This window comes from Ambystoma mexicanum, chromosome 9 (genome assembly GCF_040938575.1).
Source record: "Ambystoma mexicanum isolate Mex_15411 chromosome 9, UKY_AmexF1_1, whole genome shotgun sequence".
Taxonomy (NCBI): domain Eukaryota; kingdom Metazoa; phylum Chordata; class Amphibia; order Caudata; family Ambystomatidae; genus Ambystoma; species Ambystoma mexicanum.
In genome coordinates this window covers 155,824,162-155,843,735 of record NC_090931.1, presented here as the reverse complement: position 1 = coordinate 155,843,735, position 19,574 = coordinate 155,824,162, and the positions used below count along the sequence as shown (strand labels likewise).

The window sequence follows — 19,574 nt, the reverse complement described above, 5'->3', positions numbered from 1 at the left end:
ACGTGTTGCTATCATACTAGGTCCAGGGACAATTCTGATAGAGTAAGTGCATAGAAAAAAGTCGGGTGGGAAGAGAGAGGGAGAAGGGAGAAGGGAGGTTCTCATCTGAGGCTGTTCCTGGTATGGGAATCGGTTCAATTGTATGGGGCGGGTACAACTCGTACACTGCATCTTTCAAGGATGTCCGGGGAGACATTTAATGGGAGCATAGATGACTGTGGCAGTGACAGGAAGTTGCAGTTGAGGTCAAGAGTGGAGTACTGGAGTATAGTTGATTACCGGATGAGGAGGGGGATACAAACGAAGGGATTGCACTTAGGCGAGTAGTATATACACGTGGGACAGATGCATTATTGAATGAAAGGTAACAGTTGAGTAATGGGAGGACAAGAGAATCTTCCAGTAGGATTAAAATATTCAATGAGAAAGGGGTTAATAAAAGTTGCTGATAAAATATTGAGGAGCAACTCAAAGATTTGAAGGCAGTCAAATGCCGCCAGAGGGCTTTTAGCAGTAGGAGGTCTATTTGCTGATTTCTGCTGGGGGCTTGTTCCAGTGTTTTCAGCCCAACCCAGAGACTGCCCCACCCTCCTGTCTTTATCTGCGGACTTTAGGAGTACAAAGCAAGTTCTTGGATGATGGTGTAAATTGCCATTCGTGGTGTGGCTTGTTACCCTTGTGGTGTGGTGAAGTGGACTATTGTTGGCCAAAAGTCTTGTGGGCAGTGTTGAGGGATGTGTATTTGAATCGGTGTTCTACAGGAAGGCAGTGGAGAGCCTTCAGAGAGGAGGCAATTGGATCCCAGGGTTTGAGAGGTGGAAAGTAGGTCTAGCTGCCTCTTTCTGGTGGAGTTGCAGCCGTCGCACAGATTCCTTTAGATAGCCCCAAGCAGACATAGTTGCAACAATCCGGTTTCACGAATAACCATATTGGCGGATACTCCCGGTATAACCACTTGTGTACAAGACATTTTTGGATCATTTGTTCTTATATTGTGAACTAGTTCTTGTTTGGGCTAGAATCAAATTGTGAAGGTTGCAGTCTAGAATCAAATTGTGAAGGTTGCAGTCTAGAATCAGTTGTGAAGGTTGCAGTTCGTATTTTCTGGGAGAAGCAAATCTTGGGAAATCCTTGTGGTCCCTTTTTGCTTTCACTTTGTATTTTTTGTTGCGGGGTACCCTAAATGTGCAGGTTTTTCATACTGGCATCTCTCAAATCAAGAATTGTTCCCCATTAGATAAGCTTCCTGTAATGTTCATTGTTGACTCAAGAAGCTACCAGCACTTTCCATGTGTTAATACAGTAATGTAATTATCTCGAAATGAATAGCATTAAGTCAAACATCCTGATGTGTGCAAGCAACCGGTCTACACATAAGTTTACATGGAAGCTTAATGGTAAGAAGCCGGAATGAGTTGATCAGTATCTCTGTTTGGGGTACACTATCTATAATGGGCCCCACAAGGGGTCACACTGGGGGCAACTCATAAAGAAAGGTGGGAGGCATGCTGCCCATATGAAGAAATGTAGCTATAGATATGGGCGTTTTACCCTCTTGCCAGGGTTCCAATATTCTACAGTCAATGTAATTCCTGCTCTTCTATTTGATGCAGAGTTAATTGATATAAAGTAACACGATTGGCCGAGATTGGAGGGCAGAATATGGTGCAGTGTTGGGGGTACCGAATTGTGTGCCAGTGGGATAATAGGATCCGAGCTGGGCTTGCTGTATGTCATATTTGATGGAATGGCGAATTCTGTCTTTTTACCGAAAGGTCCTATTACCGCCAAAACAATCATTTAACAAACTGAATCGAATCATGACTAAGAAGACTTGTACCCAGCTCTGGAAATGGTGGTTCCAATGCGAGCGCCGCTTGACAAAAATCAATGATGCGGAGAGTCTCTGATGTCACACCCTCTTGATGTAAAAGAGAACCTATGTGGCAACAGGATTGGTGTCTATCAAGGGCTTCCATCAATGATGATGCCTTATTTAGATTTCAGACACCCCAGACAAGTGTCGTACTACCCCAGAAGAGTACATTAAGAAATGCCCAGGTCCTGAGTGGTGAAAAAGCTTTGATATTCGGATTCAATCTGTTCCCCACTTAAGAGGTTCTGGGCGCTAGGTCCAATTTTCCAAGAAGTTTACCTATTTGTAGAGTGTGAGACCCTTGAACCCTCCATGGTGGAATGTAATCAATATTCCCATTACAGAACTAGACATCTCTTAGTTTGTGTACAGGAGCTGAAGGTCCACTCTCAACAGCAAATTGGGATTAGAATAATATCAGGGACCCAGATCTCACCCACGCTAGCTGTGCTGAGCTGTATTGAAGATCTACTTCTCTCTATTGGCGGGTCCTCCTAAGAGGTGTGTATTCGATTGAGAATTTTAAGGATGAATTCTAGAGGAGAATAATGTGGATTTCGGATTGACTCAGACTTTGCTTCTCTTCTTTTATTTATGTATGATAATTGTCTAATATTGAGGTTTGTTTTAAATTTTGATATATTTTGTAATTCTATGTGATTGGTTTGAAATAAACCATATCCCAATAACACCAAAAAATCTCTCTCTATATAAAGCAGAACTGTTAGTTTGTTCCTGCTACAATTCCACACCGTTCCACCAATCTCCACCAAACGGTGCATAGTTATCTGTTGGGGGCCCTCTGGACATCCTTGCTACATCCCATTTGGACACCCCCCACCCCCCGCTTCCCTGGATTTCAGCCTCTTCGCACATGAGACGTTTTCCTGAAATCAGCGAGACATCAATGTGGTCGTAGAAGGACCGGACAAAGCTCATTTTATGTGTCTCGATGCGAAGAACAAAACTCAAAGGTCCCCAATGAAACCATGTTTCAAGGACCTAGGACGCACAGTTACTGAGATATTTGCACCATGCCAGGGTGAGGAGGCAGGTGGGGAGAGCGCACAGCAGAGGCATAGACAGGGTAAGGCCTGAGCGGGCAAGGCCCACCCAAATTCTGTAAATGCCCAGTCAGCAGCGCTGTGTGGGCATTTACAGATGTTAATGTCACTGCGGTGGGCCCAACTGCATTGGCTTCAGGCCCTCTTGTTAGACAATCCTGGCTACGCCTCTGGCACACAGAAGGTTCCTAGTATGCTGCAGCACACCAACTTTTGCCTCCCCTACACGACTGCTGTGGGTTATGTCAGCCAGGCACACGTGCAAAACAGAAAGGTGATGGCTGGAAGGTTTTGAATAAATCATAACCACTGGCAAAGCTCTGGGCAACCCTCCAGACCATCGTTTTTCAGCCTGCCAAGCCCTTACAGAAGGGGAAAAACCATATGCAAATCAGGCTTGGTCCTACCCCAAAAGGGGCAGTCCAGCCCGAACTGCTAGGTCACATCCCTTCTGCACGAGACCACAAGCATCCCCAGACATGTTTCAGCCTTGTTGGGCGTCATCAGTGAGGAGTAGCTTGGGTCTCTAGGCCCGGCAGACTCGGGACCCACGTCTGGGCATACCCGTCCCACTCGGGGTGACTTTAGCAAAACAGAAAGGTGATGGCTGGAAGGTTTTGAATAAATCATAACCACTGGCAAAGCTCTGGGCAACCCTCCAGACCATCGTTTTTCAGCCTGCCAAGCCCTTACAGAAGGGGAAAAACCATATGCAAATCAGGCTTGGTCCTACCCCAAAAGGGGCAGTCCAGCCCGAACTGCTAGGTCACATCCCTTCTGCACGAGACCACAAGCATCCCCAGACATGTTTCAGCCTTGTTGGGCGTCATCAGTGAGGAGTAGCTTGGGTCTCTAGGCCCGGCAGACTCGGGACCCACGTCTGGGCATACCCGTCCCACTCGGGGTGACTTTAGCAAAACAGAAAGGTGATGGCTGGAAGGTTTTGAATAAATCATAACCACTGGCAAAGCTCTGGGCAACCCTCCAGACCATCGTTTTTCAGCCTGCCAAGCCCTTACAGAAGGGGAAAAACCATATGCAAATCAGGCTTGGTCCTACCCCAAAAGGGGCAGTCCAGCCCGAACTGCTAGGTCACATCCCTTCTGCACGAGACCACAAGCATCCCCAGACATGTTTCAGCCTTGTTGGGCGTCATCAGTGAGGAGTAGCTTGGGTCTCTAGGCCCGGCAGACTCGGGACCCACGTCTGGGCATACCCGTCCCACTCGGGGTGACTTTAGCAAAACAGAAAGGTGATGGCTGGAAGGTTTTGAATAAATCATAACCACTGGCAAAGCTCTGGGCAACCCTCCAGACCATCGTTTTTCAGCATGCCAAGCCCTTACAGAAGGGGAAAAACCATATGCAAATCAGGCTTGGTCCTACCCCAAAAGGGGCAGTCCAGCCCGAACTGCTAGGTCACATCCCTTCTGCACGAGACCACAAGCATCCCCAGACATGTTTCAGCCTTGTTGGGCGTCATCAGTGAGGAGTAGCTTGGGTCTCTAGGCCCGGCAGACTCGGGACCCACGTCTGGGCATACCCGTCCCACTCGGGGTGACTTTAGCAAAACAGAAAGGTGATGGCTGGAAGGTTTTGAATAAATCATAACCACTGGCAAAGCTCTGGGCAACCCTCCAGACCATCGTTTTTCAGCCTGCCAAGCCCTTACAGAAGGGGAAAAACCATATGCAAATCAGGCTTGGTCCTACCCCAAAAGGGGCAGTCCAGCCCGAACTGCTAGGTCACATCCCTTCTGCACGAGACCACAAGCATCCCCAGACATGTTTCAGCCTTGTTGGGCGTCATCAGTGAGGAGTAGCTTGGGTCTCTAGGCCCGGCAGACTCGGGACCCACGTCTGGGCATACCCGTCCCACTCGGGGTGACTTTAGCAAAACAGAAAGGTGATGGCTGGAAGGTTTTGAATAAATCATAACCACTGGCAAAGCTCTGGGCAACCCTCCAGACCATCGTTTTTCAGCCTGCCAAGCCCTTACAGAAGGGGAAAAACCATATGCAAATCAGGCTTGGTCCTACCCCAAAAGGGGCAGTCCAGCCCGAACTGCTAGGTCACATCCCTTCTGCACGAGACCACAAGCATCCCCAGACATGTTTCAGCCTTGTTGGGCGTCATCAGTGAGGAGTAGCTTGGGTCTCTAGGCCCGGCAGACTCGGGACCCACGTCTGGGCATACCCGTCCCACTCGGGGTGACTTTAGCAAAACAGAAAGGTGATGGCTGGAAGGTTTTGAATAAATCATAACCACTGGCAAAGCTCTGGGCAACCCTCCAGACCATCGTTTTTCAGCCTGCCAAGCCCTTACAGAAGGGGAAAAACCATATGCAAATCAGGCTTGGTCCTACCCCAAAAGGGGCAGTCCAGCCCGAACTGCTAGGTCACATCCCTTCTGCACGAGACCACAAGCATCCCCAGACATGTTTCAGCCTTGTTGGGCGTCATCAGTGAGGAGTAGCTTGGGTCTCTAGGCCCGGCAGACTCGGGACCCACGTCTGGGCATACCCGTCCCACTCGGGGTGACTTTAGCAAAACAGAAAGGTGATGGCTGGAAGGTTTTGAATAAATCATAACCACTGGCAAAGCTCTGGGCAACCCTCCAGACCATCGTTTTTCAGCCTGCCAAGCCCTTACAGAAGGGGAAAAACCATATGCAAATCAGGCTTGGTCCTACCCCAAAAGGGGCAGTCCAGCCCGAACTGCTAGGTCACATCCCTTCTGCACGAGACCACAAGCATCCCCAGACATGTTTCAGCCTTGTTGGGCGTCATCAGTGAGGAGTAGCTTGGGTCTCTAGGCCCGGCAGACTCGGGACCCACGTCTGGGCATACCCGTCCCACTCGGGGTGACTTTAGCAAAACAGAAAGGTGATGGCTGGAAGGTTTTGAATAAATCATAACCACTGGCAAAGCTCTGGGCAACCCTCCAGACCATCGTTTTTCAGCCTGCCAAGCCCTTACAGAAGGGAAAAAACCATATGCAAATCAGGCTTGGTCCTACCCCAAAAGGGGCAGTCCAGCCCGAACTGCCAGGCACACGTGGGCATTCTCAGTGCAGTTTACTACAGAGTGCAAAGCACATCAAGTGATAAGTGACTCGGAACAGCAACCTACAGCATCATTCATTTTCAACAATTGATGAGTGTTCTCATGTCTGTCTACAAAACACGTTCGGAGTACGGGTAGTTTTTGCTAGTAATGTATATAGTGTATTGTCAGTGTACGATGTCCCTAGTCCATGTTCCCACTGGTATCTTCCTTTACCCCCTTTTGCTTACCAATCCATATCGATAATCCCCCTGAAAAAGTCTTTTTTTTGTCTTTTGTACTGTTTCTGATTTTAAAAAAGTTATCTGTATCTTCAATAAATGGAATGACCTAAATTTGACAGAACGCGCAGAGCTCTTGAGTTTCCCGTGGCCATGCATTAGGCCAGGGTTATCAAATTCGAGGGCTGACTCCATGTCGGATTTTCATAATGCCCCTCATTTAATATTTGCGATAAATGTGCAAACGATTCTAAATGTATGCACATTTTTCCTCATGAATATTAATGATGGATGTCATGAAAACCCATTGGGTTTCTGGGACTGGAGTTGGGCAACCCTGCAATAAGCCATACAGTCCTGTTTTTTTCTGTCCCTTTGGATTCTGGGACATGTAGTTTCCCTAAATTTCAAACTGGAATGGGGAAAAAAAGAAAACTTCCATAATTCCAGACCGAAACGGGACCGGGTGGCCATCACGCATGCTCACAGGAAACGTGAGAGCTTTGTCAATATAAGTTTTGACAAGAAGTGTAGTGCACTGGCAGCTTACTAGTTAAGAAAGGCAATTTCTTATGGAAGTGGGCACAACCAGCTGCGAACGTATTGTTGGCTCACTACTAGGGACATAGTGGTTTGCAAGTCCCGCCCTAACACCCTCTGCGTATGGTGAGCTGGCAGCCAGTGCTGTGTTCTGACTGGAATTTTGGGAGCTCATGAAGTGTTGAGAGCAGATTTTATTTCTTCCAGTATGTTTTGAGTTAAGTCTTTTTATTGTGTTTTTTTTTCCCTTAGGAAGTAAAGATTTTCCGAGTTCTGATACTTGGGGAGCTGGAGCGGGGCCAGAGCCAAATCCAGGCACTTTGCTTCATCACGCGACTTCACCGCAATGAGATCATTCCCAGCGATTCCATGGCCAAGTTGAGGCAGGTGAGGCACTGTGCGCTGTGTGGAATATGTCAAAAGTTGCCCTTGAGAGCGCTCCCTGGGCCCTCTCAAGGACATGTCTCTTTGTTGTGTTCCTGTAAGTAGAGGCCTGATGTTCTGGGTCCATTCAGAGTCCCACTCCTCTCCTGGGTCCGAAAATACAGAACATGAGGAGCAGGGTTTGCGGGGGTGTCCCCGCTCCCCATGTTCGGTATATGCAGCTTCGGAAGTTGCGTGGGGTGTCTCCTGCATCCTTAACAAAGCAGAGGACAAAAATTGTTCGGCCCTTATTTTCAATGAACGGTCAAAACGGTGGCCCGAGCTTTTTCACTGCGGGCAGTCTTCCCGCAAACAAAACGTTTGCGACAGACCCGCAGAATCCGAATTCAAGGCTGTATTATTCATGTATTGAAAGACCATTCCAGGTGGCTGCCATTTGAACCAGGGGTCAAGTCCTAAAAAAATTGGAGGGAATCATTAACATACGCAGTGGGGTGTGATGTCACTAGAAATTAGCATATGAAGGGGAAATTGGCTTTGCACAACCATACAAATTGCACATGACAAATGGGCATTTGCCTTTCATAAAATCAACATACACACAAAACCAAGGCAGGATATTTTCTTCTAACAGGGTTTTGAAAATGTTAAAAGGTGTGCACGTTTTAAACCCCAAGAATCAATGCCGATGTTGTCCCTGGAGAGTCCAGTCCCGAAATGTGACATTTCACCTTTAGCTATTCAATGTTGTTCACCAGGTTATATTGTGTAGTCGTGAAGTGCCTGACCCGTGAACCTGGCCACTGCGATTTGAATCCCCAGGTCGCGCTTAAAATCTTAATTATGATAAAGACACGCCTCTAAAATACCCAGTGGGACGGTGTCCGCCCACTGCAAAAAGTGGGGGAAGCCATCCACCCACACGGACTTGAGCCCTGCTTTGAACCCCCATCTTGCCTTGCTTTGAACCCCCATCTTGCTTTGGGGCCAGGGGACTAACGCCTCCACTAATGCTATGTGATGCCTCCTGTGCTGCCGCTGTCAATGTTCCTCCAGTAACTTTGTCCCGAAATTCCTTCTCAGAAGAATCCGCGGACGGTCCGCCAGGCTGAAGAGCTTCGAGGACTGGAGCAGCTCAGCATGGACGTGGCAGTGAACTTCAGCCGAGGCCTGCAGCTCAGCCAGCACCTGCACAACATCTGCTCCGAGGCTCGGGAAGCCATTTACACCCGGCAGGAGGACGTCAAGGCCTGGCTGGAGAAAGGTGAGTCACGGCCACCGGGATAGTGGTGCCATGCCAAAGCTGGGGCACCGGGAGCTACTTGGGGAGTGACTGTGGAGTGCATTTCGTTTCCTCCATATGGTGCATTTCTTAGGATTCTATTGAAGGTCTCGGATTGCAAAAATTGGTACATTAAAAAGCTTGCAAGTGTGTGTGGTGGACGCGCACAGGGACACGCTTGTTGACCAGGTGTGACCCTTTTAAATCTCTGCCTCCAATTCTGCGGGGCTGTCAGTTTGTTTGAGAGTTGCACGACACATAATGTTCCTTGGCACTAGGCAGTAGTGGTAACCCGTCAAGTTCCGCAATATAAACAGTTGGCATCAAGTGCCGGGGGTGCTTGAAGGCATTACGTGGCGATGGTGTGCACAGGTGGCTTTAGAGGTACATGTATGCCTGTCGAGAGTCCGTTGGCGATCCAATCCCATCTGAAGGTGGGACGAAGGTTGTTCCAGAGCCCCGGGGCCATGACCGGGAAGTCCTAGGACCTGAAAGCCTGGATCCATGTTCTAATCTTATGGTGAAAGTGGGCGTTGGTAGATTTGCCTCTATTGGATCACTTCGACTTCTGGATCTGGCAAGCTGGTGAGCCAGGGTGGAGTAGATACTTTGATAACACCCTCTACCACCATTTGAGTTTGGGATAAACGGGATGACGATCTAGCTGGGCATTCTGTTTGAAATGGGTAGATTTCGCCATAGCTCCAAAGAGTTAACCCTTTGATTCACATCCCGCCTGCAGTGGCGGGCTGGCTTATGGGGAACTCTGGAGTTTTCCCTGTAGGGCTCTGCACACTGGGCCTGTTTTGGGGGTTATTTGTGAGGCTTGCTAAAAACGTGTAATATGGGGCCACGTTGAACGTTATATCCACGGCCTCTTTTGGTTCCCAGTCCGCCCCTGCCCTCCAGCCCACAGGTCTGACCTTGCATTTTCTGGTCGACTGATTCCCTGAGGAATGCTGAAGTTGGACAGTGGACAACTATCCTTTTTTAGTCTGCTTTAGGGTCTAGGGCCAGGATCGCATCTTGCAACCGGTCACTTTGACTGTTCTGACCCATCGATGAATCAAGGGCTTTCAGGTCCCCGGTTACTTTGGCAATCAGGTCTTCCTGAGGGAGATTTAGTATCTTCAGCTTTTTAGTGGAAGTTTAAGTGGTGGTTCCTGATCAAATTCCTGAGAGATTTGATGTAAGCAGTGGAGTATGAGTGGGAGGTGGGTCTTGTGGAACTCTGCAGGCAGCTGTGCTTCTGTAGGACACTCATTCCCCAAGCCTATTGCTATGTGTAGGGATCGCAGAGAAATGATGGAAACCATCAAAGGGCTGGAGGGTTGACTCGGGCCATAGTGTGGACTGAGCGGGAGTGGATGGGGAGACCCACCACGGTGAACGCTGCTGAAGCGTCCAGTGCTATGAGGATGCTCTGAGGTCCCGTGCTGACTCTTTCCAGGACATCGCCTCCAACTTGCACCGGTGCAGTGTTCATTCCGTGGTGTGGCCAGAAGCCTGACTGGCAGCTGTTATGGATATGTTATGGTTAGAACTCTGGGTCACCGGGTTCTGTATGTTGTCGGGAGAGTTCGGGGAAAAGAACAATTACGGGGGTGAAGGGAGAGTACGCTGGTGCAAGGCTCTGGTAAGCAACTCATAACATTACTTTGTGTTAACCCGACTAATGGACGTTATTTCAGGATCCCTTCTAATTTGAGTGTGTTTGAAACTGGGCAGTGACTACCTTTGCCAATGTTTTTGCTAGCAATGGAAGGCCTTGTGCAGGGTCAGAAGAAGGACGAGGACTCTGATAAGTAATTTCACTGAGGTTTATTAAAGAAAAGTTAAAAGGCCTATCTTTCCCCATGCTAAAAAGCGTCCCTACCTAGCAAACCTAGCTACGGTGCTTGTCAGTGAATATCTTAACAGAATCTGTCAATTGTCCAAACTCGGCGTAACTGACTCTACCACTCTTATAATAACCAAAGACAGGAGAATGATTCCTTTCTCCTTTAATTCATTCGCATCTTGCAAACTTCTGTAGTCAATTTTCAGATAGTCTCTGGTTACTGTTTTGATCAGTTTGTCCAATTAGTTCAAGACTTTACTTGGCTTCTGCTTTCCTTGATGATTACCCGTTTGGGTTCCGTTCCTCTCCTCCTGATTCTCTCTACAGAGATTGCTTCTTCTCTCGTCCCGCGGTTAAGTTATCCCATATTCAGAATTCTCTCCTTTTTTACTTTCTTAGACTTTACTGATACAAGGCTGAGTATTCCAGTATTGAGTCTCATTCACTTCTTGAGGTTTCACTATTTGGATTCCAGACAATGTGCAAGATTGCATTCAAACAGGTACACTTAGGCCTCCCACGCTCGCCTCTTATGCATCCCTAGATTCAAATTGCAAAGAGCAGGGCGCTGCACCTTCTCAGTAGTGGCTGTCAAACTTTGGAACACCCTACCGCTCTCCCTAAGATCTGAAACTTAATTTTGGATACTCTGCAAATTCCTCAAAACATGTCTCTTTTCACAAGATTCATAACTCACTATCTGCATCAATCGCTGCAAGGTGCAGCACTATGACTCTCAATTGCTCGCCCGCTCACCCCTTGAACAGTATGTCTTCATTATGGCCATGTGTTTTCATAAAGTTGCGCTGACTGTAACCAGCGCCTTCATGCCTTCGGGTTTGGTGCGCTCTGCAAATGACAGAATAAATACATGTATCTTGACTAAGAAGAGTAAGATTGGTTGTGAAATGATTCTCATTCTCTCCTCTATCACAGTCTCGTTACTTTGACTGGGATGAGTACGATTGGTCCCATATCAATTCTGTTTCCCCCTTATGGGCCTCCCATTCTCCCTATTACCCAGGGTTCATAGGGATAACGCCAACAGCGTTATCGGCATTAATTTTCTAACCCCCCTCCCAAATAAATTTGATGGGTTTTGTTGTAAAAATAATAGCAGTAGAAAATCCTGCGAAAAAATGTCCTGCGATGAAAGGACGTTGTACCTCTCATACGTGACATATGCTTGGGACTTCCCCAGCGTACATCCTGGTCTTCCTGTGTTTGCCCTCGCAGGGCTTCTCTCGTCCTCCATATATTATACTCCTCGTCCCAGTTGAATGGGATATTTTGTTTAGATATTTACAGTTTCTGGGTGACAGTAGCACATACTGGTTTCATCTTCATATATGGTTCCATAGTAAATGTTCTCAGAAGTATTTGTGAGATGGTTTTTAGTGAGTTCCTCATCGAAACTGACTCCTTGTCCCCAACGCAGGTCCCACTTAACTCTGCCCCTACGGAGGGTATTGTGGAGCGGGGCTCACCTCCGTAGCCTCACCGAGGCAGGACCCCTCCCCCCCAAGGGGAGAAGGGATGAATTCCAACAATTCGTTACAGCCTGCATTGTAATATTTATTGTTGCGTTCTGTAGGGTGGAGTGATAGCCTTTTGAGAAGTTCCTCTATAGAGTGCTCCCAGCCTCTGATACAAATGTAAAATGCACCCAGTCTTATGAGTTTTGTTACCTGTTGGGTTAGGATTTCTGTATGCACCTGTCCTATTGCTAATGGGCGCGGGTCATCAAAATTTTTAACCACATTTATGCTTTTGGGGAGGTGGAGGACCTCTTGTAGTCCTGCTAGGTTGAATCCTCTCCATTGGGAAATGAGGTCTAGATGTGTGTTTGGTGGCATTGGATGTTGTCTAGAGGCTAGTGTAGAGACTTCTTTGATTGTTCATTCCTTAGATAGTTGTAGAGGCCCTTTTGGCTGTGGTGTGGGGAATGTGGGGAATCTGGGCATTTTGTGGTGGGAAGTCTCTGCACTACTTTAAACTATCCCTTAGGCTGTCGACAAACTTGCCACAAAGATCCAAGATGCTGAGAAGATGCCCTTGTGGTTGGAGGTCTGTTTCCAGGACTTTTTAGGTCTGCTCTGGATTCTTGACCATGAACTTTACGGATGGTGTATCCTGGTGTATCCTGATTTTTCTCCCTGTTTGCTTCACTTTTTCAGGGTTTTGTTGAACTATTTGTTTTGAGTATGCCCTCTGCCACTATGAAGTGGTGCGCTAGCAATCCCTTCCTGATAAGTAAGTTATGAGATGGTATTAAAGATTGGCCCGGCGGGGGTTTACCGGGGGCCTTGTGGTAATCAACTTTACCTTGCATGGTGGATGTCAGGAATTCGACCATCGGCACAGGATGAGAGTGCTCGCCTGGGCTTTTTTTTTTTTGATTAAAAAGAATGAATGATGCGGCCATTCCGGGGCACATTTTCCACGCTCACTGCACAGCAGAAAAATAGTCATGTGCTCTGGGAGGGCAGAACTTACCAGCGCCGCCCAACCCTGTCATGTGTAGCTCACACCTGACATCCATGGGTACATCAAAAGCCTTTGTCCGTGGGCAGCCTGATTAGAATGGAATTGCATCTCCATGGTTGCACCTTGCTTGTGGTGGCGAATACTGAAGAATGTCAATTAGCAGGCCTCGTGGAAGGCCTGGGTGCAGGAAGTGACAATGTAGGCCAGACACCTACACCTCTTTGTAGTACAATGTATCAACTTGGTACTAATACCCCTCCTTGGTATGAAAGGGCAGTGAATGTCCTGTCTGGAACAACTCCTTTCAGAGCAGGGAAGTGTGTGAATTGTAGTAGACGAACGTCTGCCTGCAACCCCCTACTTTGAAGGAGGCCCATGTTGTGATCAAGCACCGCATAGGGCTCAGGTAATTAGGGAGACACTTTGATGTACAGCAGACTGGAAGATGGGTGGGACTTAGAAGTATATGTTGTCATCCTTCCCATGTCTGTTGCCAAGCGCCCTGGTTCTGATCTGAAGCATCACTGAAGATTGTTGGTGGGGACCCAGGATTGGCTCACTTAAGTAAGACTTTGCCTACACCAATCCCTGAGCCCCGTTCGATTTTAAAAGAGGGCTGAGCCCCTCACTGAGCAGATCATCTGTAGACTTTGCAAGGAGAAAGCAGAAGGACTTATTTGGACCTCAGCTGAAGGTAGTCTACCTTACATCTACTGCCAATGAAGAAAGTCCAGGAGTTCCGAGAGGGAAGCAAGATCCCTCCCCTAAACATCTCCCAGGGAAAAGGGGGAGATACTGGACTCGGAGGACCTGTCCAGCTCCAGAACCGGTACCCAGCCAGCACACAGCATGCCCTGCCAGGTTCTGACAGCAAGCTTCATAGGTGGGAAGTGCCAGAGAATCTCTGCCCACAGGACAAGGTTGTTGCCTGCTAACACCCTCCTGAGCTTTGGGCCATCCACCTTGAAAGGACACTGTGAAGAAGCTAAGAGGAGTGCTACACAAGCATCATCCTGTGTCCATCTTTTAAAGCACAATTTCGAGACCGTCAAGTCCATGAACCGCATTCAGCTTCAACTCTGACTGTTGTCACGCAGCAGTCACCAGAGCTGTCTGAGACGCCTCGACCAGAATTCCAGCACCGCCAACCCAGAGACAATTATTCTTGGCCCCAAGCCGCCGCGCCGGACAGTGTGCATGCGTCCCTCTTGCCTCGCTTGCCGAACTGCCTGCCACCTGGTACTCGCAGCTGTCTCCCGCCACTAACTCTGTCTCACGGGCTGCAAAGCACCCTGAAACCGCCTCAACGCTGTTGAGCGCCAAGCGTCAGTATCAGGTACATTGTGGTTCTGCACCCCTGGTCCTTCTCTGAAGACCCCTAGAGACAGTTACGACCCTTTGGTGTTGAAACCAAATAATCTTGAACAGTAACTACCCTCCTGTCAGTATCCAGAGTGCATCCCTTTCCTTTGTGAAACTGTCTGTCCTCTGTGTTCCTTTACAGTGTTGGTTGTAATTGTAGTGTGCTTGAACTGTCTGTTGTAGTAATAATAAAGTAGATATTGTTATACAACCATGGCTGGACAGTCCCTTTTATCATTGGGTAATAGTATTTTCGCTGTTTTGCATCTAACCAACAATCCACGACCTTTGCCGAGATAAGCCGGCCGTCCCATCCATGTTAGCAAAATTGGACAAGGAGGTCTTATAATTCTCTTGTATTCCAATCTGTTCGGATCCCTTCTGGTGTACTGGAGGTGTGGGGTTGATTGATGGTTTAGAAACCGATATTCATCCCTGGACCACTGGTGCCCCGAGAAGTTGATTCGTCACAGCCCGGAGGTAGGTTTATGGCTTTATCATGCTAGTGCACACATCTATTGTTGTGGTAAGAGGTCATGGGATCATGTGATGCAGATGGGAGGGCCCAGAGTGAGGCCCATGGCCTCTGACCCAATACCAAACCCAGCCCATGCATGATCCAGATGTGATCCAGCTCGATGGAAACTGGTGGCAGTGTGGGGGGAACTCGGTTGCCAGAAGCGCTTTGAAATGCTTTAAGGGCTCACTCCTTTTTCTTTTGCTGATCTTGGCATTGCCGCGTCTGAAGCTGTAGAGGCTTGCAGAGTCGAGCCAGCCATTATGTTTGTCTGCGCTACCCCAGTGAAGCCGGTCATTGCTCTTTTACTCTAGGCCCTGCTCCCACTGCCTTGTGCTTCAGACCCTGTTAGATAGATCCAGTAACCTGCTTTTGTGCTTTTCCCCCCTCTTTTGCAGAACTATGGACCACCTAACAGGAGTGACATGCAGCCATGCTATCGTACATCCTTCCCCACTCTGCTCTCCCCCCCCCCATTTCTTTGGAGCCTGTTTCATGCTTTCCCGTCCTCTTATATTCGCCATTTTCTTTTCTCCAGCAGACTATATGGTCTGGGTACCCCTGGTGGGGGGGGGAGAGCAAGTACCCGAGTCCATGGACAAGCCAAAGCACTCAAACTATTACAGTGGTGATTTGGCACAATATAAATGCATAACTTAACTTGTGGCTCTTTGCTTTGTGCATATGTTTCCTGTGCCCATAGCCTGCTATTCTTGGCCCATGTCCCTCTGACTTGAGAAGTTTTCCAAAGGTTTGTCCGCTCTCCCTCCCCCTTTTTATTATATTTAGTATGTTTTTTTTTATGGAAATCATTGAACGCCCTTGTCTTTTTTTTTTGGCATGGTCCAGTATATTGCATCGTTGAGGTTGATGTTGTAAGAAGGGGAACTTTGACTTCTGCAAGGACATTATGAGCATCTGGTCTACCATGAACAAGCAAGAGCTGTGGCAGATTCGCTCTGTGGGTGGGGTCCGTGCACTTGCCCAGTATCCCTCCCCGCCTCATTCGAGGTTTCACCTTTCCTCCCCTGTACCCCCACCTGCCAACGTATGAAGAACTGTTTTCAGAGAACCCCATTTACTGATGCTTTGGTTTGACTCGTGTGCTTTAATTCTGCGGACTGCAGTCCTGGGGAAGTGAAGTATTGGGGACCATGGTAACGCAATATTTGTTTGTCTGTTTAGGTGTTGTAAGTGGAGTAGTTTGAGCAGTCATGTTATGTTATGGGCTCTTGTATAGTGCAAACCTTCTCCTGCAAGGGCGTCATGGCGCTGAGGCAAGGCTGAAGCAGAGAAGTGAAACGACTGCATAGAAAAGTATTAGGACGCAAGATAGGGTGCCTAAAGGACAGATGAACATAGATGTTGCGCAGAGAGAAAGGATGAGAGTTCCACAGTAGGGCCGCTGAGACAGAAAAGTTGCAGCCGCCACGTGGGAGCGCTTCACACGAGGCACCACGATGCACAACTTGTTGGCAGAGCGAAGTGGACAAGGAGGAAGGTAGCGGATACATTTATCCGGTAGGTATTCCCGCCCAATTTTATAGAAGGCCCAGTGAACAATGCACAGTGCCTTGAATTTAACCCAACTGGCTACCGGGATCCAGTGCAAGGACTTGGGGATAGAAGCAAAAAGCGAAGCACCGGTAGTCAGGTGGGCTGAAGAATTCTGGGGGACCAGAAGGCGGTGCAAGAGATGGCCAGGTTGGGCTAAATAGAGGGAATTGCAGTAATCAAAGGAACCCATGACCAGAGAGGAGACCACCAAGGGGCAGAGTGCAGAGGGAAGCAAAGGGAGCACTTTCCGCAGGATTGGGAGCTTGAAGTGGATGGTTTAGCAGACCGTACTCACTTGAGGCAGCATAGAAAGGGGGGCTGACCAGTTGACATCAGGGTTTTTCAGTGCAACAAAAGGCTGTGGTAGGGGGCCAAGCTCACGCGGTCAGAACCCAGAGGACCAAGGTGAGTCATCAGGAGGGCCCCAGATGATGAGAACCTCCATCTTATCGCCATTAAGCCGAAGCCAGTTCTGGCCCATCCAGGCAAAGATCGCAGAGAGGCAGAGTCGGCAGTATTTGGCTGCAGTGAAGGAAAGAGGCAGATCCAGCTGCATTACAATATAGACATTAAAAAGACGGGGGGGGGTGAGAGCATAAGCCTGGAGTTCCCCACAGGTCAGAGGGAGGGAGAAGTGAAAGAAGATGTGACTGAGATTGGTCGGTTAGAAAGGAAAGAAGCCAGTAAAGGACTTGCCCCCCCCCCCCCATTCCCACTGAATCAGGATAGCATGGCTGATGGTGTTAAACGCTGCCGAGAGATCTAGGAGGATCAGATCACCAATGCCCCCATGATCTACAATCTGCGCCAGATCATCAGAGACAGATACCAAAACAGATTCTGTACCACGACCGGGCCCAACACCCTGACTGGAAGGGGTCCAGAAAATGAGAGCCCTCCAGAAATTAGAGAAGGAGGGGAGTGACCAGAGATTCAAGCAATTTCATAGCGAAGGAAAGAAGAGAAATGGGGCGGAAATTAGAGGGAATTGGAGAGTCCAGATTAGGTTTCTTTGCATAAGAGGGGTCACCAAAGCACACTTAAATGCATGGGGAATATAACTATTCGTGAAAGAGACATTTACCACTGACGACAGAGGTCGCAATGTGGGAAATAATATCGTTGAGAGTACAAAGAGGAATAGGGTCCGCATGTGAGATAGATTTCAAACTCTGAGTGGCCATAACAATGTCCGCTTCCGTAGAAACGCTGCCCATGAGTGCAAGTGGGCTCACCAACTGGGGCCCGGGCCGCCGGCTCACCTGGGGCCAAAGAGTGGGAGATCTTCTGTCGAATAGTGAAGATTTTATCTAGGCAGAAAGTAGAGATACATGTGCATAGCTGAAGAGGGGGGTGGGGGGGATAAACCTATTAGGGGATGATAGAGCTGAAAAAGCCTGAACAAGTTTGAAAAGTTCCTGAGGAGAGTTGCAAAAAGAATAATAATCACGTTTGGCATTGGAAATAGCGAGTTGATAAGCTGCTGTAGCCTTACGAAATACGAGACAAGCCAGAGGAAAGTATTCTGAGCGCAGGAGCCAGCGAAGGCCAGCCAGCTCATCGGAGAACGAGGGCTCGGAAGGTCGGGCACGAGGTGTGGAGCTTTTTAAAGGAGACAAAAGGTCGACTGTGGCTCAAAATGCCTTATCCAAAGTGTCATGGTCCATAGGCAGTGGTCGAAGTGGGCGGGAGCGGTCAGGAGCAGTGCTCCTCTACTTCTTTTAATTAAGTTTTACTGTTCCTATGCTTTTATTTTTAAAAGAAACCGTTCCCGAGTTGTTTCGTTTTAAAATAAGAGTAGGAAGAAGTTGAAACTTGCACTTACAGTGCACTGCACTGAATGTTCCCTTAAATGGCAGGTGCATGTGTTTTGGGGTTTGTATTGTGCGTGGGAGGGGGCATTGCGATGGGGTTTGTGGGGAGCTGGTGCAGGCCAGTAGGGAACATAGTTCCACGACTTCATTTCATACACTTTGACCACTGTCCATAGGAAGGCCAGAGGGAATAGAATCGGCTAGGCTAGCCACAATGCTGGACTCTGATGTATTGCGTCAGCGTGGATGAGGCAGAGCAGATGTCCTCCGGTCAAGACACGCATTAACAGAAAACGGTATGATCTGATCTGATCCGACTACAACACCGGGATACAGGGATAAGCAACCACCAAAGTAGGAGGGCCAAATAAAAGATCCAAAGTAGTGCCTGGCACATGAGTAGGGCCTATAGCCAACTGTGGGGGATTCGGACCCGTCAGGCCACAAACCAGTCAACCAGTAGGTCTTTGCTATTGGTGGGGTGGAGATTAAAATCCCCCAGCAAAATGAGTCATAATTTAGTCTAAGATCTGTGAGCACCTCCACAAAGGCTGAAACAAAGTCTGCATCATATCCTAGTGGTCTATAGACTAACAGTGAATACATTGTGCAAGACCAGGAGAATTCAACTCCTAGGAGAGATGCCTCATTATTCAGAGAGTGAGTGAGGGCAGTGCTGAGCATTCAAAGTCCTTGCGATGTGTGAGTGCAATGCCTCCACCTGTCCAGGGAGGCGCCCTGTCTAGTCTGATGATGCTAAAATCAGGTGGGCATGGATCAGGTGAGGATCGGAAGTGCTGTTAAGCCATGTTTCCGTGACGAACGCAAGATCAGGTTGATAATCCTGCCAGAAGGCAGTTCCAATCTAGTGCTTGTGCTACCAAAGAGCGAGAGTTAGAGCGAGAGTTAAACAGCAAGCTCCTTAACTGAGCAGGAAGCAGAGATGGTTTAAGGATGGCTGTAGCTGGGTAACCAAGCCCATTCAGGGGAAAATCGTACCATGGTGACCTAGTCGCAGTAACAGTCATTTTGTTTGGCGTTATTCCGCTGGATTTACTGCCGGAATATCGACACACTTTTAATGAGCCCCCATATAAGGCCACTTGCGTTCGATTACACGTGCCTTTACTGTGTCCTGTAGGTCTCTTCTTTGGCAAGGCAATTCGCCTCCTTGCTTCACACTTGTGGATTTTTCTTCATAAACACACACTCCTTATCTTTGCGCTTTGTTGTGCAAATGCGTGCGTCCATCTTTTCCCTGCCCTCTGTGTCTCCCTTCTGGTCTCTGTGTTTTGCCCTCTTTCCATGGCCCTCTGGCCTCTTTGACATGTCATCTGAACTCTGCCCTTTTTTTACACTCTAACCCTTTTTTGTGTTTTTTGCCATATGTTTAGCACCCTGTCCCCTTGGTGTTTAGCACCTTGTCCCCCTGGTGTTTAGCACCCTGTCCCCTTGGTTTTGTTGTGCTCTGCTCTCTTGCCTATGTGCGTAGGCTCTGAAAGGACTCCCTGCCCAGTTGCTCTGGTCCCATTTCTCTGCCCTTGGCTCATGTCTGTCTTGCACGGGTG

At 48.4% G+C, this 19,574-nt stretch overlaps 1 protein-coding gene across 2 annotated transcripts in view; it reads left to right on the top strand.

The window, feature by feature from the left end:
• The window catches only part of OAF (out at first homolog), a 111,156-nt gene that overhangs the window by 76,393 nt on the left and 15,189 nt on the right, over nucleotides 1–19,574 (top strand). The window contains exons 2-3 of one of the 2 annotated variants that reach the window (XM_069614345.1): nucleotides 7,016–7,150; nucleotides 8,231–8,411. In XM_069614345.1, the coding sequence (XP_069470446.1) occupies nucleotides 7,016–7,150; nucleotides 8,231–8,411 (316 nt within the window). The remainder of the gene's footprint in view (nucleotides 1–7,015; nucleotides 7,151–8,230; nucleotides 8,412–19,574) is intronic. The other variant, XM_069614344.1, reaches the window with a different exon arrangement.